The sequence below is a fragment of the Hemitrygon akajei genome, chromosome 23 (assembly GCF_048418815.1).
Source record: "Hemitrygon akajei chromosome 23, sHemAka1.3, whole genome shotgun sequence".
Lineage (NCBI taxonomy): Eukaryota > Metazoa > Chordata > Chondrichthyes > Myliobatiformes > Dasyatidae > Hemitrygon > Hemitrygon akajei.
Window position 1 is genome coordinate 39,517,405 of NC_133146.1, and position 18,056 is coordinate 39,535,460.

General features: G+C 43.7%; 1 protein-coding gene across 2 annotated transcripts in view; it reads right to left on the minus strand.

Moving 5' to 3' along the window:
• Positions 1-3,875: 3,875 nt before the first annotated feature.
• LOC140715380 (cytochrome P450 26C1-like) overlaps positions 3,876-18,056 on the minus strand; it is a 34,075-nt gene continuing 19,894 nt past the window's right edge. For both annotated transcript variants that reach the window (XM_073027476.1, XM_073027475.1), the window contains 2 exons: positions 11,918-12,484; positions 3,876-5,858 (listed from right to left, as the gene is read on the minus strand). In XM_073027476.1, coding sequence (XP_072883577.1) covers positions 5,493-5,858; positions 11,918-12,484 — 933 coding nt within the window. In that variant the 3' untranslated portion in view covers positions 3,876-5,492. The remainder of the gene's footprint in view (positions 5,859-11,917; positions 12,485-18,056) is intronic.

Here is an 18,056-nt window from a genome sequence, read left to right on the forward strand (position 1 = left end):
AGCCAGGTGGGTAGGAAAGGTTAAAGGTCTGGAGACGAAAGAATCTGATAGGAGAGGAGAAAGGGAAGGAGGAGGGGACCCAGGGGAAGGTGATAGACAGGTGAGAATATGTAAAAGGTCAGAGTGGGAAATAGGAGAAGAGGGGAGGGGAGTGATTTATTTTATATACCGGAAGGGTAAATCGATATTCATGCCATCAGGTTGGTGGCTACCCAGACGGAATGTAATGTGTTGTTCCTCCAGCTTGACGGTGGCATATTCGTCGCTCAAAAGGAGGCCATGAAACGGGAAATATCAACCAAGTATGTTTCTTACAGATCAGTGAAACAGTTACTGAACTGCACTGATGGAATAATAAATGTTAGATAACATCAAGAATGCCATCACATTTTAAAAGTCCATTCTAATCGCAACAGAGTAAAAACATGCTTTTAGAGCATCAGGTGAAAATTGTGGAACTCTGTAGGGGTTCAATAGGCTCAGTGCTGATTTCATCTGCGCAATCCTAACACGCCTTTGGTCGTTGGGCGGCGAGATGACTACATATGAGGTAAGTTGCAAGTAATTTTGTTGAGAAATGAGACCCTGCGTTTACTTAGCTTCTCGTTTATTGGTATTAATGTTAAAATAACTTCAGTTGCCCCTGATGCTTGGATGGGAAAGCAGACCAGTAGAAAAAGACGGCTATCTTGTACGTTGGTTGTATCGCTGTGTAAGACCTGCTGCCTCGAAGCTTTTGACGATAAGGGGTAGATAGATGGTGCTCCGAGGCTTGCTGTGACCCCAGTCCGCGACCTCTTGCCGCCATCCAGTGCGTACAGTGATGTCTCCGTCACCCAGCGACGATCATAAGGCTATCCCCTGAAGAATGACGAGGCGTCTCTGCCTTCCATGGGCTGATACTGACCAGATCACGCCAAGACCGGTGCTCGGCATTTGCGGGGTTTATCTTAGAGAGGTAGTTGGTGAGTCAGTTAGGCCCAAGTCCCCCGGGCTAGGGAGGGGATATCGGTTAGGATTACTGCTATTGATCAGTAATGGAAAAACTCCTCCCCTTACTGAAATGTACTTGTGTAGTAAAAAACTGTGGCTTTTATGGATGTAGTTTTATGCTCAAAGAATAAAATGAGACAGCACAGCGCAGCATCGGGCCGCACGACATGACTCCCGGCGGTGACTCTGTGGGGTCTGCACCTTCGACCGCATGGAATTTTTCCCGGGTGCTCTGATTTCCCCTCGCCCAAATACGCGCTGGTAATAAAATTATTCAGTATAATTTGCCTCTGATAGTATTTTTTTTGGGGGGGCGAATGAATCGATGAGAATATGGAGGAATAAAATGGGATTTGCGGCTCAATGACTCAATGATTTCTGCAATGGCGAAATTTGCGAAATGACCCCACCCTCTAAACTGTTTTAACAACGCTTACGTTTACAGAGCAACTTTTTGGTTCAGGTTAACGGTTATTCTGTTGCTTTGAAAGGAAAGAGTAATTCTATACTAGACTGTCTCCTTGGCGGCGTCGGTGCCAAGAGTTTGCTATGGGCCGTGATGCCACTCCACGGGAAAATACCGCCACCTGAGCGAAGGAAAGGGAAATAGAAAAGTAGGCAGCGTGCACTCACTCAGCGGTGAAGGGTGGTTTTGCTCATGAAGAGCTTACGCGCTCACCCGCAAGAGAGTGTGATGATGGATGTAAATGTTCTAATGTTCATAGAATTTCGGGCCCAAAAAGAACAAACACTAATCTGCAGCATCGTTGATCTTTACTGTCGGTTTTAATGTTCTCCTCGAAAATTCACACAATACTGTTCAAGTATATTTAAAATAAAATTAGTCTCAATTTCGTAAATTACACTAACATCTTTTTTCGAAAAAATCTACATACACTATTCAAAATTGGAATTGATTATCACAACAACGACTCAAGTAGTGTTTTATAACCTATTTTACACTTATCACGGAGTACATCGACATCTTTTGCAACATTATAACCACAACAAGTGTGTAGGAGAAACTAACAACACGAAACAGATATCCAATATTAATCAGGTAAGCCTGCATCTTTAACAGCCCCGCTGGAGAATGGACTGAATATTGTTTTCCTTCTCTCCCGACTGACCTGTTGAATATTTAAAGCATTTTTTAATTATAAATTTCGTCTGGGAACTACGTCATATGCTTGAAAATCCGACTGCATCTTTGTTTAGATTGAAAACAAATAATGGAAGAATTCAACTACTAAACAGAAGACCCTTGATCAGAACTGAGAAAGAAAAAAAAGCAAGGTGTGTGGAGAGGCGATGGGTAGAACAATGGGAATGTCAGCAGTAAGAATATATCTATTTTTGTTTCATCAAAACAGCAATGCATTTGGACAAAATTACATCGGGTGCCCCCGGTAAAGAATGAGAATTGGTCCGAATCTTGTACAAAAAAGCATTAAATAAGGCGGAATTTGCATTGTCCCTGGTGGAAGCTTGTTCGGTTTGTCGCGCCATTTTGCTTAGCAACGGCCTTTGAAGAGGTTCACCACGTGATAGCTGCGTGGAAACTAGAAACTCCTCTGCTTTTTGCTAAGGAGGGAAGCGAAGTTCGCCCAATCGAGCACGGACATCATACCCATTGAGATTCATGGTGAGTGGGTTGGTTGGCTGGTGGGAGGGGAGGAGGGAGGTTGGCGTAAAGGAGTCCTGTGAAGCTGTAAGGTATGCCGTAAACCTGCCATTTCCTCCTGATTAGAATCTAGTGACTGGGTTCTAGTTGAACTTGCCTTGCAGTGGTCTCTGGAAATAAGAATTCCATGAAGTGGACCAAATATCGAAATTTTATGGGAATGACATCCTGATGAGTGAATGGCTCTTCACACGACCATATGCACACGCAACGTTGAAATCCTAGCAGGAACTTCCTACATTGGTTGGAGTCTTTTCTGAATCGATCATCAATCAGATAAATAATACTGAAAGAGAATATAGTGGCTACCAGAGACATCCGCGCGTGGGTAACTTTCCTTCTCTTCAGGTCACACCTCCAGCTCTGCCTCCAGGTGGTGGTTAAATAACCACACGAGCAGGGTATCCATGCATTGATGCAAACAATGTACAGTACTGAGTAGACCAGCGGTAATTCCTATTAACATTCTGGTACTTGCATGTCCTCATATCTGCACTGAACTGCCATGGTAGGCGAACATACTGACGCGAGTAGTTTCAGAAGTTGGGGATAGATTTGCTCCTTCCCCAGACCCAACCCAACCCCCGAGACCGTTCTGGCCGCTGAATATATCCAGCTGCCTGGTCTCCCTCGGAGAAGGAAGTCGCGTGATTCCCAGCAACATGAAAAATTACTCACAGTGTCATTGTGCAAGTGAAAACATCTCTCGTTGATGAAAAGGTTGTTCACAAGAGCCCATGGGAGTGAAAAGGTTATCATTTACGGAAATGGGTAATTTTCGGTACCCAGATTGTTGCCTGTTCCTTGCAGCATTCAAAACCGTGAGATCATTTCCTCGAAAGTGCGGTGACTGGGTAACCTGTCTAATTCACGAGTGAGTAGTAAAATGTGAAATATGATGGAGTCCAACAAACACGAGAAAATCTGCAGATGTTGGAAATCCACGCAACGCACTCAACATGCTGAAGGGACTCAGCTGGCCAAGGCAACATATATGGAAACAAGTAAACAGTCGACGTTTCGGGCCCAGACCCTTCATGAATCCTGATGGAAAAAAAAAGTTGGAAGTCAACACCTCCCTGGTGAGAGAAGTCCTGGTCTGAGCGTGGAGCTGAAGGGCTTCTTGCGAGTGGTGAAAAGCTCGGGAAACTGGGGATGCACATACATTGTTCATCGAGGAGGTGAAGCCGTGCTCTTCATAAGAAGGCTGACAAACAGGTCCTTTGCGTCATATCAGAAGGTTCCTGGCCACGGTAAATAACTAATAACTATAATAATCCCCCAGCACTGAAGTTCACGTCCGAGACAGACACTAAATGGGTATCTCAGCAACTTAAATGTGTAGAAAACACTTTGTTCTAGCTAGGGCATGCTTTTGATACGAGGCGCCTGAGTCAGTTCTCAAGTTATCTCAGCAACACACACAAAATGCTGGTGGAACGCAGCAGGCCAGGCAGCATCTATGAAAATGGCGTTTCGGGCCGAGACCCTTCTTCAGGACTGAGAAGGGGGAAAGAACAAACGCCGTTCCTGGCTTGACTGCGACTTTTCCACGCCGACCTCAACATGAAGGTTTTCAGCTCCCATTTATAGAGCAGATTTTTAAAAAGAGTTATTACCTGGAAAACGATTCACTGTGTGCATATCGCTACCAGGAGAATGTCAAGCGTGAGAAATATAGATGACGCATGGAACTCTTCAATTAATTCCACGTATTTAATTTTGCATTAAAAGCGAGCATAAGGATATTTCAGGGTTAAAGTTTAATGGAAAATGTGAGGTAGTAGGAAACAAGTGCCTCGGTAAAAATGAAACACTGGAAGTGTCCCCAAGTGACCATAACTTTAATAAGCTGGATATTGTCCATACACATTAATCTTCTTTAAGGACAAATACCATTACTGTACATATATTTAAAGCTAACTAAATTCCAGCCAAAATTCTGAATAGTTTTAATTGTAAACTATTTTTCGACCCTCTCCAGTCCATCCCCTATTCCCAGTCCGCTGTTATTACCCCACTTCCCATTCTTCCATCCGCAACCTCTCCTTTTCACCCGAATTCCCATTCACAATCCTTAGTCCACACTCCCCACTCCCCATCCTCAGTCCGTCATCACCATCCCACACTCTATTCACAATCGTCAGCCCACCTTCACCACCCTCTGTCAATCCCTCTTCATTCCAGACTGTGGAAGGCAGCGAGGATGAACGTGGGGAATGAGACGAACACGAAAAGAGGTGATGCTGGACAAAAGGGTTTTCAACTTTCCAAATCGACAGCCCATGCAAACAAAGGCAGCTCACATTTTGTTCTGTTTACGACATACATTGATCCCTTTAGCCCGTTTTCTGCGGATTGGGGAATTAAACTAATATTCTAAGAAAAGGGAAAACGAAGTGGTAAACTGACAAAGGTCGTGAATGAAATACCATCCTCTCCCGCAGTAAAACCCCGCCGAAGGATCACATTTTAATGTGAAGAGAGTCGCTGGTCAACCCGTCAGTAGTTGCCCAATGACAAATTGCGGTTCCAGTCTTTAGTTCGCGGCTGTATGTTCAGAAATCTAATACATTAATGTTTAAGTGCATAGATTAAGTACTGTGTTTTGCTATGGTGTATTTGAGGCTGCTAGAGTTCAAACGCATTGAAATCTTCGTGAATTACTGACAGAAACATTTTCATATTTCGATAAATGACTTTTCTTTGCAGTGAATGGTATTTACATTTAGGGAGAAATAGAAGTTCGGCAAAGATTTGACCGGCTTAACGTGACAGTCCTTGGGCATCGGTCCTCGCTGGCGGCGATGTCCTGTTATTTTATGTACTTGCAGTTTATTTTATCATTCAAGCGATGAAATCGAACCTTCAGCCCATCGACGGGGTGTACAACCGGCACAGTCTGCATGTTGGGATAGGCGGCGCTGGCCAGTTCCCACTGCGCACTGCCGATCAGTTCGATTGCCAGTGTTTTAAGGATAACTTGAGCCAGCTCTTTCCCTATGCAGCTACGAACGCCCCCTCCGAAGGGCAAGTAATTGAATCTACCCACTTTGCTCTCATCCCGTTCGGGTCCAAACCGATCAGGGTCGAATCTGTCTGGATTCAGGTAGACAGCGGCTGTCTCTTGTGTGTCGCGAATGCTGTATATGATATTCCAGCCCTTGGGTATCTGACATCCCTGTGAATGAGACAGAGCAAGTAACTGCAAGCGGTGCTTGTAATGTTAATCAAATAATAACAAATACCTCATTCATTCAGAAATAGCAAACTGCTTTTGAATTGACTGCCAACAGGCTTCCTGAAGGCTTTCGCTCCTCCACTTCCTGCAACCTGCCACTCAGTCAAGTTGCCGAAGGCAGATTGCCCACTCGCATGCAGTTCCGCATGGCTGTGATGTGCGTTTCTCGCAAAGCCTCGCTGGCTCCCCGCAAATGGGATTAATATTCTGCCACGTCTCTCTCCTCTGATTGCCCAGTGACCTGCTGAGAATGAGCGCAACACACAACTCCTTCTCCCACTGTGCCTCGCGCCCTTTTGTTACTTGTTCCTTACCAAAGTCTACACCTTTCTCTACATCCACCGTTTCATTAGAAGTCCTGAGAAGGTTCAGCCGAAACCACTAAACACCTTTTTCTGGCTACACCGTACCTTTGACAGACAGACCCAGTCAATGATTTAAATTTCAGTAGTTCGCGTCGCGGAAGAAAGGTTACACAGTGTTCCGCAAGACGGGACACTGGGAGAGGGAAGGCTTTGAGAAACATGGCCGGGGACGGGAATGAAGCGCGGGTTGGTGGCAGAGGCGTGTGATGATCAGCGGTTAGCGGGAGTGGTGGAATGGGGCCACGGAGGAACCTTGATCTCAGTCTTTTGGGGAAGGGGGGAGCCAATGGAGCAAATCCAAAAACAAAGGGATTAAGGCAGCGCCGAACTGTGTGAAATCGAGCACCGCCGCTGGCTTCGCGAATGTGTTGTAGCTTGCAGAATGTGGAAAAGCGGAAATCTTCCAGAAAAGTATTAGTGTAGAGGTTAAGCTTCAGGCGATTGATTACAGCTGCAACACAAGAGCGAAGGCCGACAATGGTTCAGAAGGGAACGAAACTGGCTAACTGGCTTTGCTAAATGATCAGCTGTGGAAACAATCATTAGCTTTTAATCCAATGTTAGACTAAGGGCAATCCCATTTCCTGGTCGATGATTGTTCTTTAACAACGCGTTTCTCTTTACACCCTACACTTTTGTTTGGGAACAGCGCCATGAGGTACCTTCAGATGGTTATTTAGCGTGACAACTTTGAGTGATTCTGCGGATGTTACTGAGAAGAAATTTGACTGTACTGTACATGGTGGATAATCAAACTCAGTCATCTTCCCGCAGAATGAATCCGTATGGGCTGGACACGAGAAAAGTGATGCGCAAATTTAGGAAGCTGAGATACATTTCGGAGGGTTCCCACCATGACACCGACTGAAGGAAAAATATGACTTTGTTTCCAAGGGTAAATGAGATTAGAAGCTGCAGGATAGTTTTCTACAGGATGAATTCGAGACAGCTTCCTTGAACATTATTGTAACCAAACGAGAAACAAACCCCTTCAAACTTCAAGTTGTGTGTTAACGTAGGGATAATTAGTACTCCTAAAATAAAGGACAGTCTGCGGGAAAATGGTCACAAGATGAAGCAATGTTCTAAATAAAAAACAATCTGCAGATGTTGAAAATATAAAAAGAAAAGCAGAAATGTTTGGAACGGTCAGCAGGTCAGGCAATGTCTGTGGGAAGACAAAATGATTTAATGTTTCAGCTGGAAAACCCTTGCTGAGATGGTAATTTGGACGTAGCTGGTCGTTGAGTTTAATTTAAAACAGAAATGAGGGATGGAATGGCCAGTGTAAATTGCTTAATCGGATTAAGTAGAGGTAAACGTATAGAATTTAACACCTTTCAAAATTAAATAAATACCTTAAACGTATACTTAAAATTATAGAGTTATTTGAATGATTACACACAACTAAAAGCGCCAAGAAATAACCCTGGGATTCGTGAATACGGGCAACTGGCAAACAGATGTGATTCATCCCAAACTTTGATCATTACTGCTAAGCGATTGCGGCCGTTTTCTTGCGGCGGCGGCAGCGTGCAATGCGCGGGTGTTGTGCGGAGGGTTTCGGAAGGCACGGGAAGTTGCGATGTGCCAGACACCACTGGAAATTGCCACGGGTTCATTCGTCAACCAGGTCGACGCGTCCTTTCATATGAGCAATCTGCACTGGGCATAGTAGGTGTGCAGTTTAAAATGTACGTATTTGAACAACCCTGGGATTTTAGTCGTCAGTAGTGTTCACCAAGAAACTACCGTAGAAGGTTAACAAACCCCTCAAATTCTATAGCTGACGAGATGAGATCCTTCATCTGAACTAACTCACTGACGTCCTTCAGGGGAAAACCTGTCATCTTCACTTTTGCTGTGTGCAACTCCAGACTTAGGACTTTGGTAGACTAGGGTCAAGGAGGAATAGACAATAGATGTTGGCCCTGCCAGCCGAGTAGATGTCACAACAAGCGGTTGAAAACTTGGTGCATCGCTGCAGTTGCCTCAGAGGAGTCGAGACACTTTGTCAGGGCACAGCTCGGAAAACAGGAGAGGGCACTCTATTGAGCTGATGCCCAATTAAAGAGATCTTGCAAAATGGGGCAGCTTCAATGGCCCATATGGCCTTTACCTTCAACCGAGCACAACTAACACATTCACTAATACAATTTTTACGGGATGATTTTCCCTCTGATCCGGGAATGCGAGGCAAAATCGACCGATAAGCATCCAAGCCTGCCAATTTGTTAAAAGTGGATAAGCAACTCAATTTCATGTCGGTAGGCTAACGAGTAGGGTGTCACTGGTCAGCTGTCACCATTTAGACTACAACTACCATGCGAAGATACATTACAATTGAGCTTCAAAACATTCTGCTGGAGGAACTTTGCGTCGGCAATTCTGCTCTCCCGCTCGACCTGCTTGAGATGGCTTGTTGCTTCAGATTCCAGAATCTGCGGTCCCTTCAGTCTCTTTGTTTCTAAGCTTACCGATGATAGAGAATTAGAAATATGAGCCACGAGGAATACTAAACGAGTCTGCGAAGTTAAGCAATTAGGCAAGGTGGTAGCAGATGGCGTGTCTTTAACCTGTGCACTGGAAGTGGATGTAGCTGACAATACGCTTCCTTCATTGTCCACCCCTAATATACACTTTCATAGAAAGATTAAGTTTTTTTTTAAGGGAGAACTTAAGAGAAGCAGAAGAACCTTGGTGCACTGATTCAACAGATACAGAAAACAAACATGTAACTACAGCAAGCCATTAGGAAGCTAAATGTCAATTTGCCCTTTATTGCGAAGGGAAATCGTCGACCTGTGATGAACAGTCAGGATAAAAGGTCAAACTATTTGCAAATAAGATGCAGGAAACTTCTGGGAAGGTACAGAGGGTTGTAGTTGTTTGGGAGTTTGCGAGTTTTTGATACAATTGAAAAAGATCAGGGAATCAGTGAAGAAAGTCAAAAATACCAGGGCTTCATTGAATAGTGGAGAAGGCTTAAAAGGCTATACATCTATTTGAGTTTTTGTCAACCACAGTCCATATTTCTATCTAAGAGAAAGATTTAGAACATGGAAATCTACACCACATTACAGGTCTTTCAGCCCACAATGTTGTGCTGACCATATAACCTACTCTAGAAATTGCCTAGAATTTCCCTACTGCATAGCCCTCTATTTTTCTAATTTCTATGTACCTATTTAAGAGTTTATTAAAAGATCCTGTTGTGTCCGCCTGTACCACCTTCGCTGGCAGTGCATTCCACACACTCACCACTCTGTGTGAAAAACTTACCCCTGACATCCTACTTATAACCTCCTTGCAAACACCTTAAAACAATGCCCCCCTCGTGTTAGCCATTTTAGTCCTGGGAAAAAGCTTCTGGCTATCCACACAATAAATGCACAATAAATCTCATTATTTTATACACCACTATCAAGACACTTCTCATCTTCAGTCATTCCAAGGAGAAAAGGCCAAGTTCACTCAACCTATTCTCATAAGGCATGCTCTCCGATCCATGTAATATCCTTGCAAATCTCCTCTGCACTGTGTCTATGGTATCCACATCCTTCCTGTAGTGAGGTGACCAGAGCTGAACACAGTATTCCAGGTGGGGTCTAACTAAGGTCTTATACAGCTGTAATATTACCTCACGGCTCTTGATGAATGCCAACACACCGTATGCCTTCTTAACAACACTGTCAACCTGTGCAGCAGCTTTGAGTGTCCCATGGACTCGGACCCCAAGATCACTCTGGTCCTCCATTCTGCCAAGAGTCTTACCATTAATATTATATTCTGTCTTCAAATTTGATCTACCAAACTGAACCACTTCACACTTAACTGGGTTGAACTCCATCTGCCATTTTTTTTTACTCAGATGGCTATAAATCTTTGGAATTCACTACCCAGGAAAGCTGTGAGTGCCAAGTCATTAAGCATATCTACAATTGAAATGAACTAGGAATGAAGGGATATGGAATATGGTCATTCAGTGAGACAGAAAGGTAGGATGACCACATCTTATGCTCTTATTGAATAGTGGTATAGCATCTACGGTTATATTATGAGTGCAATCTCCTGAGCCAGTCGTTAGCTTTGACTGGCTGCACATCTTCTCACATATTTAGATCCTACCTACTTGAAAATGCACAGAGATATGGAGAAATTTCTTTAGCCAGAGAGTGGTGAATTTGTGGAGTTTGTTACCACAGGCAGCTGTGGAGGCCAGATCACTGGGTGTATTTAAGGCAGAGATTGATAGGTTCTTCATTGGTCATGGAATCAAAGGTTATGGTGAGAATGCCGGGCAGTGGGGCTGAGGAGAGGAAAAAAGGATCAGCCATAATGAATGGCAGAGCAGACTTGATGGGCCAAATGGCCTAATTCTGTTCCTATGTCTTATGGTATACAGTCCAAGCAGGGTTACAGGTCCACAGGGCCAAGGATCAGTGATTCCCTGCACCAGGTGGCATCTGTAAAGTTACTATATTGGATGGGGAGGTTTTGTCAGAACTCAGTACTTAACAGAAATTTATGCTTTTACTTCATTTATTTTTTGACACTCACTTTTTAAAAATTTTGTTTCAATGAGTTGGGCATAGGCCAGAGTCAACAGTCCACTGGAGGCTTTTAGTTGTCCTATACCAGGTGCTCTAAAATGAATCTCTGCTACTTTATAGGAAGGTTCATTATAGAATATTTTACCAAGTTCTAAACTCCTTAACATGTGGACTGCTTTGGGATCAAGAGCTATTGTGATTGTCACCACTCCCACACTCCCATACGCACTGTCCTGCACTGCCTGTAGTCTCATTAGAAGAGGTTGGGCCATGTGTTTGGTTTCTGTAAGCAGGGAAATTTGTACCTTTCTCTAATTAGTGAGCCTGACCTGCTATGAATGCATGTATTCGGGAATGCAATTCTGATTGTATCTGCATCTCCAAATCCCCATGTGGACTGAAATATTGGGAAATATTTCACTGTATTTAAAGGTCTCTGTCCAAACCAGAGATTTTTTTGTTGTGTCCCTCCCACCGCACGCTTTGCGGGCTAATGCCTGAAAAGAATTGACTACAATATTTATTACTGAAAAGTTTTTCTTTGCATTTAAACTCTAGGGCACACTCCAGTGCCATTAATGGCATCTCAAACAAGCTGGAGTGCTTTAACTTCATTATCGCTCTCCGTTTGTGTCCATTTTCTGAAGGTGGGCTATGACGTTACAGAACAGCCAATGCAGTTTTACATCACCGAGATTAAAATTACCTGGCTAATAGCAATGGAATTACGCTGAACCGAATGATATCAAATCCATAACCAGGCTGGTGTAGTGAGTTTACAAACAAGAATACTGGCAAAGGGGGAGTCACCGTTAATGTAATATACTGTTAGTATAAAGTAATGGACAGTTATAAAGCTGGGAATTGTTATGCATGACTAGAAGGTTGACGGATGCAGTTTTAATAACTTCTGAAAGGGTGTTAGATAAATAATAATAATAAAGAATTGCAAGGCTGCGGGCAAAGGAACTACATTAAATGTTTTTTTTGGCAAAGTGGGCACAGATGCGATGGGTGAATGGTTACTTCTATGCAGCATCTATGAGCCAGCGGCTCCTCCCACGGTGGGAAGTTTACTTACATTCAGCTCAAAGGTCTGCAGCGCTGTCCTGTAGCCCCCGGACACTGGGGGAAGCAACCTCAGCACCTCCTTCACCACACAGTCGAGATAGCGCAGACGCCCCAAGACCTCCAAGCTCAGAGAGCGCCGACAGTCGCAATCGCCGCACAACCGTTCCGTTTCACTTTCTGCCGCTCTGCCCTCGGGTAAGTCGGCTTCCCGAAAGGGAGAGGGATGAAAATGCTCTTTATCCAGTCTGGTAGGATCTTGGTCGGCGCGGATTTGCTGATAGACGGACTGAGGGCCACTGCTGTCCCAGATTAAATTTTCCCGGACAACGAGTCGCTGGCACCAGGGCACGGACTCGTTCGCCTTGTCGTCGGGTTCGGGAATGTCTCTCTGGCGGCCGGTTCCCTCCCGAGTGGCAGGGAGACGTTTGCACTGGCAGCTGGGGATCAGACCGTGTTGCTCCAGTTCCTGCCTCGCTTTCTGCAGCACATGCGAGTGCTGGAGCAGCAGCAGCACCAAGGATGTGCAGGCGCTGGCCGTAGTGGAGAAGGCGGCGAAGATCAACTCAACTGCAGATTCCTGGCGGGAGAACAGAAATGTTGAGGTAAGTCACTGACAGGTGGAAGGAGCAAGCTGCCATAATCCCACCGCAAACACGCGAGCAGACCCGGGAACGATTAAGCCGTTTGAAATTCATCCCTCTTTGGACGATTGCCAGAACCTAGGTAATCCAGACATGAGACTCAATAGGTTAAATTTTAAACAAGTGCGTACGTGTGTAAAATATAGAACTATCATCTTAAATGATTCTAGTCATTAGGCATTCCTCGGGAAAGTGTATGGGGTCAGTCAGCACACATGGCTCGCCATTATCTCTACCAATCCGGGTCTTCAGAACATAGTTTGTAATTCTCTCTGCCTTGGCCATTCAATTGCCCACCTATATAATTAACTGCTACAAGCAGTTCGGACTCCATTGATTGACCCGCTAATTCTGGATGAGAGACGCTAAACGGGATTCATTCCCCTCTGAGCGGAGAATTCGCACTAGGGCGGAAGAAAGGGCGAATCCTCTAAGTGGCGGTTCTTCAGATCTGCGCTTGACTCGCTGATATACATGTACATGAAATCGCGGAGGATTTGAACAGCACTGTACATCTCCCAGACTCTTACCTGTCGCGAAATGGATCTTTTGCTTTGAGTAGTAAAATTCATAACGGACGCTGAACCCTTCATTGTAACGACTTCACCTCCCGAGTCCACTGATACTAAATCTCTGCTTTGTACCCAGTTCGCACCATCCTGCTTTAAAAAAAGATCTTCCCATGACCGAAAATCTGTTCATTGCCCCATTACTGTTGGTGGGAGCCCGTCATGTTTCCTGATTTGTACTGCACCTCAAAAAATCAGGTTAGCTTTAGGGTGAACTTGATAGAGTGGAATACCCATATTCAAAAGTGCACAGGATGAGCAAACACTCCCTCAGCTCCCATTGCTCTAATACCCAAGACCATAAGATAGAGGAGCAGAAGTAGGTCATTCGGCCCATCGAGCCTGTCCCACCATTCAATCATCCAATTCCTCCAGTCATCCTCACTCCCCTGCCTTCACCCCATACCCTTTGATGTCCTGGCTAATCAAGAACCTATCTATCTCTGCCTTAAATACACCCAATGACTTGGCCACCACAGCCTCTTGTTGCAACAAATTCCACAGATTTACCACCCTCTGACTAAAGTAATTTATCCGCATCCCAGTTCTAAATGGACGTCCTTCAATCCTGAAGTCGTGCCCTCTTGTCTAGAATCCCCTACCATGGGAAATAACGTTGCCATATTCAAACTGTTCAGGCCTTTTAACATTTGGAGTGTTTCTATGAAATCTCCCCTCATTCTCCTGAACTCCAGGGAATTCAGCCCAACAGCTGCAAGACGTTCCTCATACGGTAACCCTTTCATTCTTGTGAATCTTCTCTGAACCCTCTCCAATGTCAGTATATCCTTTCTAAACGAAGGAGCCCAAAAATACACACAATACTCCCAAGTGTGGTCTCACGAGTGCCTTATAGAGCCTCAACATCACATCCCTGCTCTTATATTCTATACCTCTAGAAATGAATGCCAACATTGCATTTGTCTTCTTCACAACTAATTCAAACTGGAGGTTACCTTTAGGGTATGTTGCACAAGGACTCCCAAGTCCCTCTGCATCTCTGCATTTTGAATTCTCTCCCCATCTAAATAATAGTCTGCCCATTTATTTCTTTCCCCCAAAGTGCATGACTATACACTTTCCAACAGTGTATTTCATTTGCCACTTCTTTGCCTATTCTCCTAAACTATCTAAGTCTCTCTGCAGGCTCTCTGTTTCCTCAACACTACCCGCTCCTCCACCAATCTTTGTATCAACGGCAAATTTAGCCACAAATCCATTAATACCATAGTCCAAATCATTGACATACATTGTAAAAAGCAGCAGTCCCAACACTGACCCCTGTAGATTTCCACTGGTAACTGGCAGCCAGCCAGAATAGGATCCCTTTATTCCCAATCTCTGTTTTCTGCCGACAAGCCAATGCTCCACCCATGCTAGTAACTTCCCTGTAATTCCATGGGCTCTTACCTTGTTAAGCAGCCTCATGTGCAGCACCTTGTGAAAGGCCTTCTGAAAATCCAAGTTCACCACGTCTACTGTATCTCCTTTGTCTATCCTGCTTGTAATTTCCTCAAAGAACTTACATGTAATATAATTGATTCAACTGACAAAGTGGCTTTTCTCATTTTTCTTTATCACTTCTGTTTTATTTAGCACTATTACACTAAATATCCTTTCTAAATTTCTATATTTCTTTCCTCTGTATCCATTTCAAGTATCCCTCAAACTCATTCTTTCCCATAATTTCAAAGGAATTAAAGGGTAAAATTCCTTTCCTTCATGCAAAAAAAAAATTTCCAGGCATTCCCATATGTATACATCACTAAAACTAGTCACTGCTTTCTTGATTAAATTCACTTTGGCCATCTTCCCTCAATCAGTTATTCCCCTCTTTCCCAAATGCAGTTTCCATTACATTAAAGCTAATTGTTATTTCATGTATATAGGTGTTATATATGGTATGTTTCATATTTTATGTACATCAACAATTCCCTTTTCTGTTCAGAGGTTGCAAATTTCAGCATTGAAAAGCCAATTATCAAGTTTTCAAAGCTAATGAACACATAATATAAACAAAGCATTAAATATAAATATAGGTTTTGTGGCTAAGTAATATGTTGATATGAGATATGCCATTTTTGCAGGGAATGTTGGAATTAACTTACTTTTTTAGAAAAAAAACAAGTACAATAGAAAATAAGACAAAGTTATATCCAGTGTAGGCTGCTTCAAAATGGAAAACAGTCTTGCTCTAAGTAGAAATAAGGAGGGACTAACATATTGAATCATTGCAACAAACATCCATAGAATGCAGAACGTCCCAAGGAAACTAATATTGCATGGGGGCAGAAATAGAAGTAAATGAATAAACTGTGGTCACAAGTCCTGAGGGTCAGATAGTTTCCATCAAAGATTTTAAAGAAAGTAGAACTTTGGACAATGATAAGTAGACCCCCTGCAAAGTTTTCATAATCTGATCATTTTGATTAGAAAATTCCATACACTTGGTTTGCCATTTAAGCTAAAAAAAAAAAAAAGGGAAATACTGATAACTATTGACCAATTAAATTGTTTGGAAATTGCAAGATTCTATAATTCAGGACCATGCATCTCAGCAGACTGGAGAGAGATAAACTGGATTTATAAAGGATAGACCATGCCTAAGAAAGGATTATCTGAATGTGTGGAAGGCGGATATCAATGCATGTTTAAAGTGGCCTTCCAGAGGACATGTGTTAGAGCATCTCATCAGAGGTTGTTTGTTAACATTCATGGAAGTGAGTAGAGCCAGTCACTGTTGACAGCGTGAATGTGGGCAGAAGCCACTCTCCAAATTTGCTGATGACAAGGAAAGACAACATTATAATCAGTCTAGATGGAAGGATAACTTATAGAGCAAATGGATTTCAGTGTAGGCAAGTGTAGCACTATAAAGGAAAGAGCAGAAAACCCAAAGGAGATTTAAGGGTACATGTGGATTATACTATGTCAGACAAGTACACTAACTAATTAAAGAGGCCAATAGAACATCACCTTCTATACTTAGAGGAATTAAATGATAGAAAAGGTTCAGTAATACATCACCCAGAAGCAATGTGAGCAGTCTTGGTAACACAGCAAGGCTCTATTGCCTTTGGAGAGTGAGTGTTTAGATTTAACAGTGATGGGTGGGTTCCTAGGGTTAAATTGTAAGGGTAGATTATACAAACCAAGATACATACCCTGGAATTTAGAAAGGTAAGAAGTAATTTAATTGACAATCTCAAGATATTAAGAGGAACTTTCAACATGAATGAAGAAAAACTTATTTCTTCCTCTGCATCCAATGCATCATTCTTTGCAAGTTTCGCCATCTTCAGCAGGATCCTACCAACAAACACACTTTTACCTCCGTTCTCTGCTTTCTGCATGGATTACTCCCCTTCCCTTCTCCGTTCGTCCCTCCCCACTATTTTCCTCCTGCACACATCCCTGCAAGCAATTGAAATGCTACACCTGCCTACTCACCTCCTCCCTCGCCTCCATTCAGGGGCCCAAATACTTTTTCTGAATGAGGCAACACTTTCCCTGAAAATCTGCTGGGGTCATCTATTGTTTCCGGTTCTCCTGATGTAGCCTTGTCTACATTGGTGAGACCTGACATAAATTGAGGCTCCATCCACCAAAAGTGGAATTTTCTGGTGGACAACCATTTTAATTCATATCCCCAATCCCATTCCAATATGTTGGACCATAGTCTCGCATTTTGCCACAATGTGGCCACTCTCGGGGAGGAGGAGCCTCCATATTCTGTCTAAGTAGCCTCCAAATTGATGGTGGGAACACCGCTTTCTTCCTTGGTATTTTTATTTTGTTTCCCCTCTTCCTTCCCTCTTCTTCTGTTCCCCACCTTGGCCTCTTACCTCTTCTCTACACCTGCCTATCAGCACCCCCTGGTGCCTCTCCTTCATCCTTTTCTCCCATGTTCACTCACCTCTCCTATCAGATTCTTTCTTCTCCAGCCCTTTACCTTTCCCACCCACCTGGCTTCACCTATCACCTTCTAACTTGTCCTAACCCCCACCCCCACATTTTTATTCTGGCATCTTCCTCCTTGCTTTCCAGTCCTGATGAAGGGTCTCGGCCCAAAGCGTCAACTATTTATTCATTTCCATAGGTGCTGCCTGACCTGCTGAGTCACTCCAGCATTTTGTGTGTTTTGCTCTGCTGAAGTCCAGGATCAAGGGCATAACTTAAAAAAATTCCAACCCAGGTCTCCCAGGAAAGAAGTTAGGAAATACTTGCACATGAAGTGGATGACAGAAATTTGGAAATCTTTTGCAAACAATACCTGATACTGCACACTTCTTACAGATAGTTAATTAAGTATTACAGTACACAGAGCAAATGCAGGCATTGCCAGAGAGCAGACACACCTCACTGAACATTTGATCTGTTGCAGGAACTCCACGGGCTGAGCAGCATCTGCTGGGGTGGGGGCGGGTTGGAAGGAGGAACTGTTGATATTTTGGATTGAGACCCTGCATCAGGATTGAGTGGAGAGGATGGAGAGGAGAGGGAGTGGCAAGACAAAGCTTGATTGCAAGATGGAGAAGTGGTGAAGGATGTCAGACAGATGGAACCAAGTCCGAGGTAAGGACAGGAAACAAAAGCTAAGCTTTCGTAAGTTATTACTGCCTTTTGCATTATGTCAATTGGAACATTGGAATACTGGTGATACACTGTCCATATCCAAGCCGTCAAACTCTGAGTGATGCAGACTCCTCAGCTACATTCCCCTGAATCCTCCGAGTGATGCAAATTCCTCAGCTGCATTCCCCTGAATCTTCCGAGTGATGCAAACTCCTCAGCTACATTCCCCTGAATCCTCCGAGTGATGCAAACTCCTCAGCTACATTCCCCTGAATCCTCCGAGTGATGCAAACTCCTCAGCTACATTCCCCTGAATCCTCCGAGTGACGCAAACTCCTCAGCTACATTCCCGAATCCTCCGAGT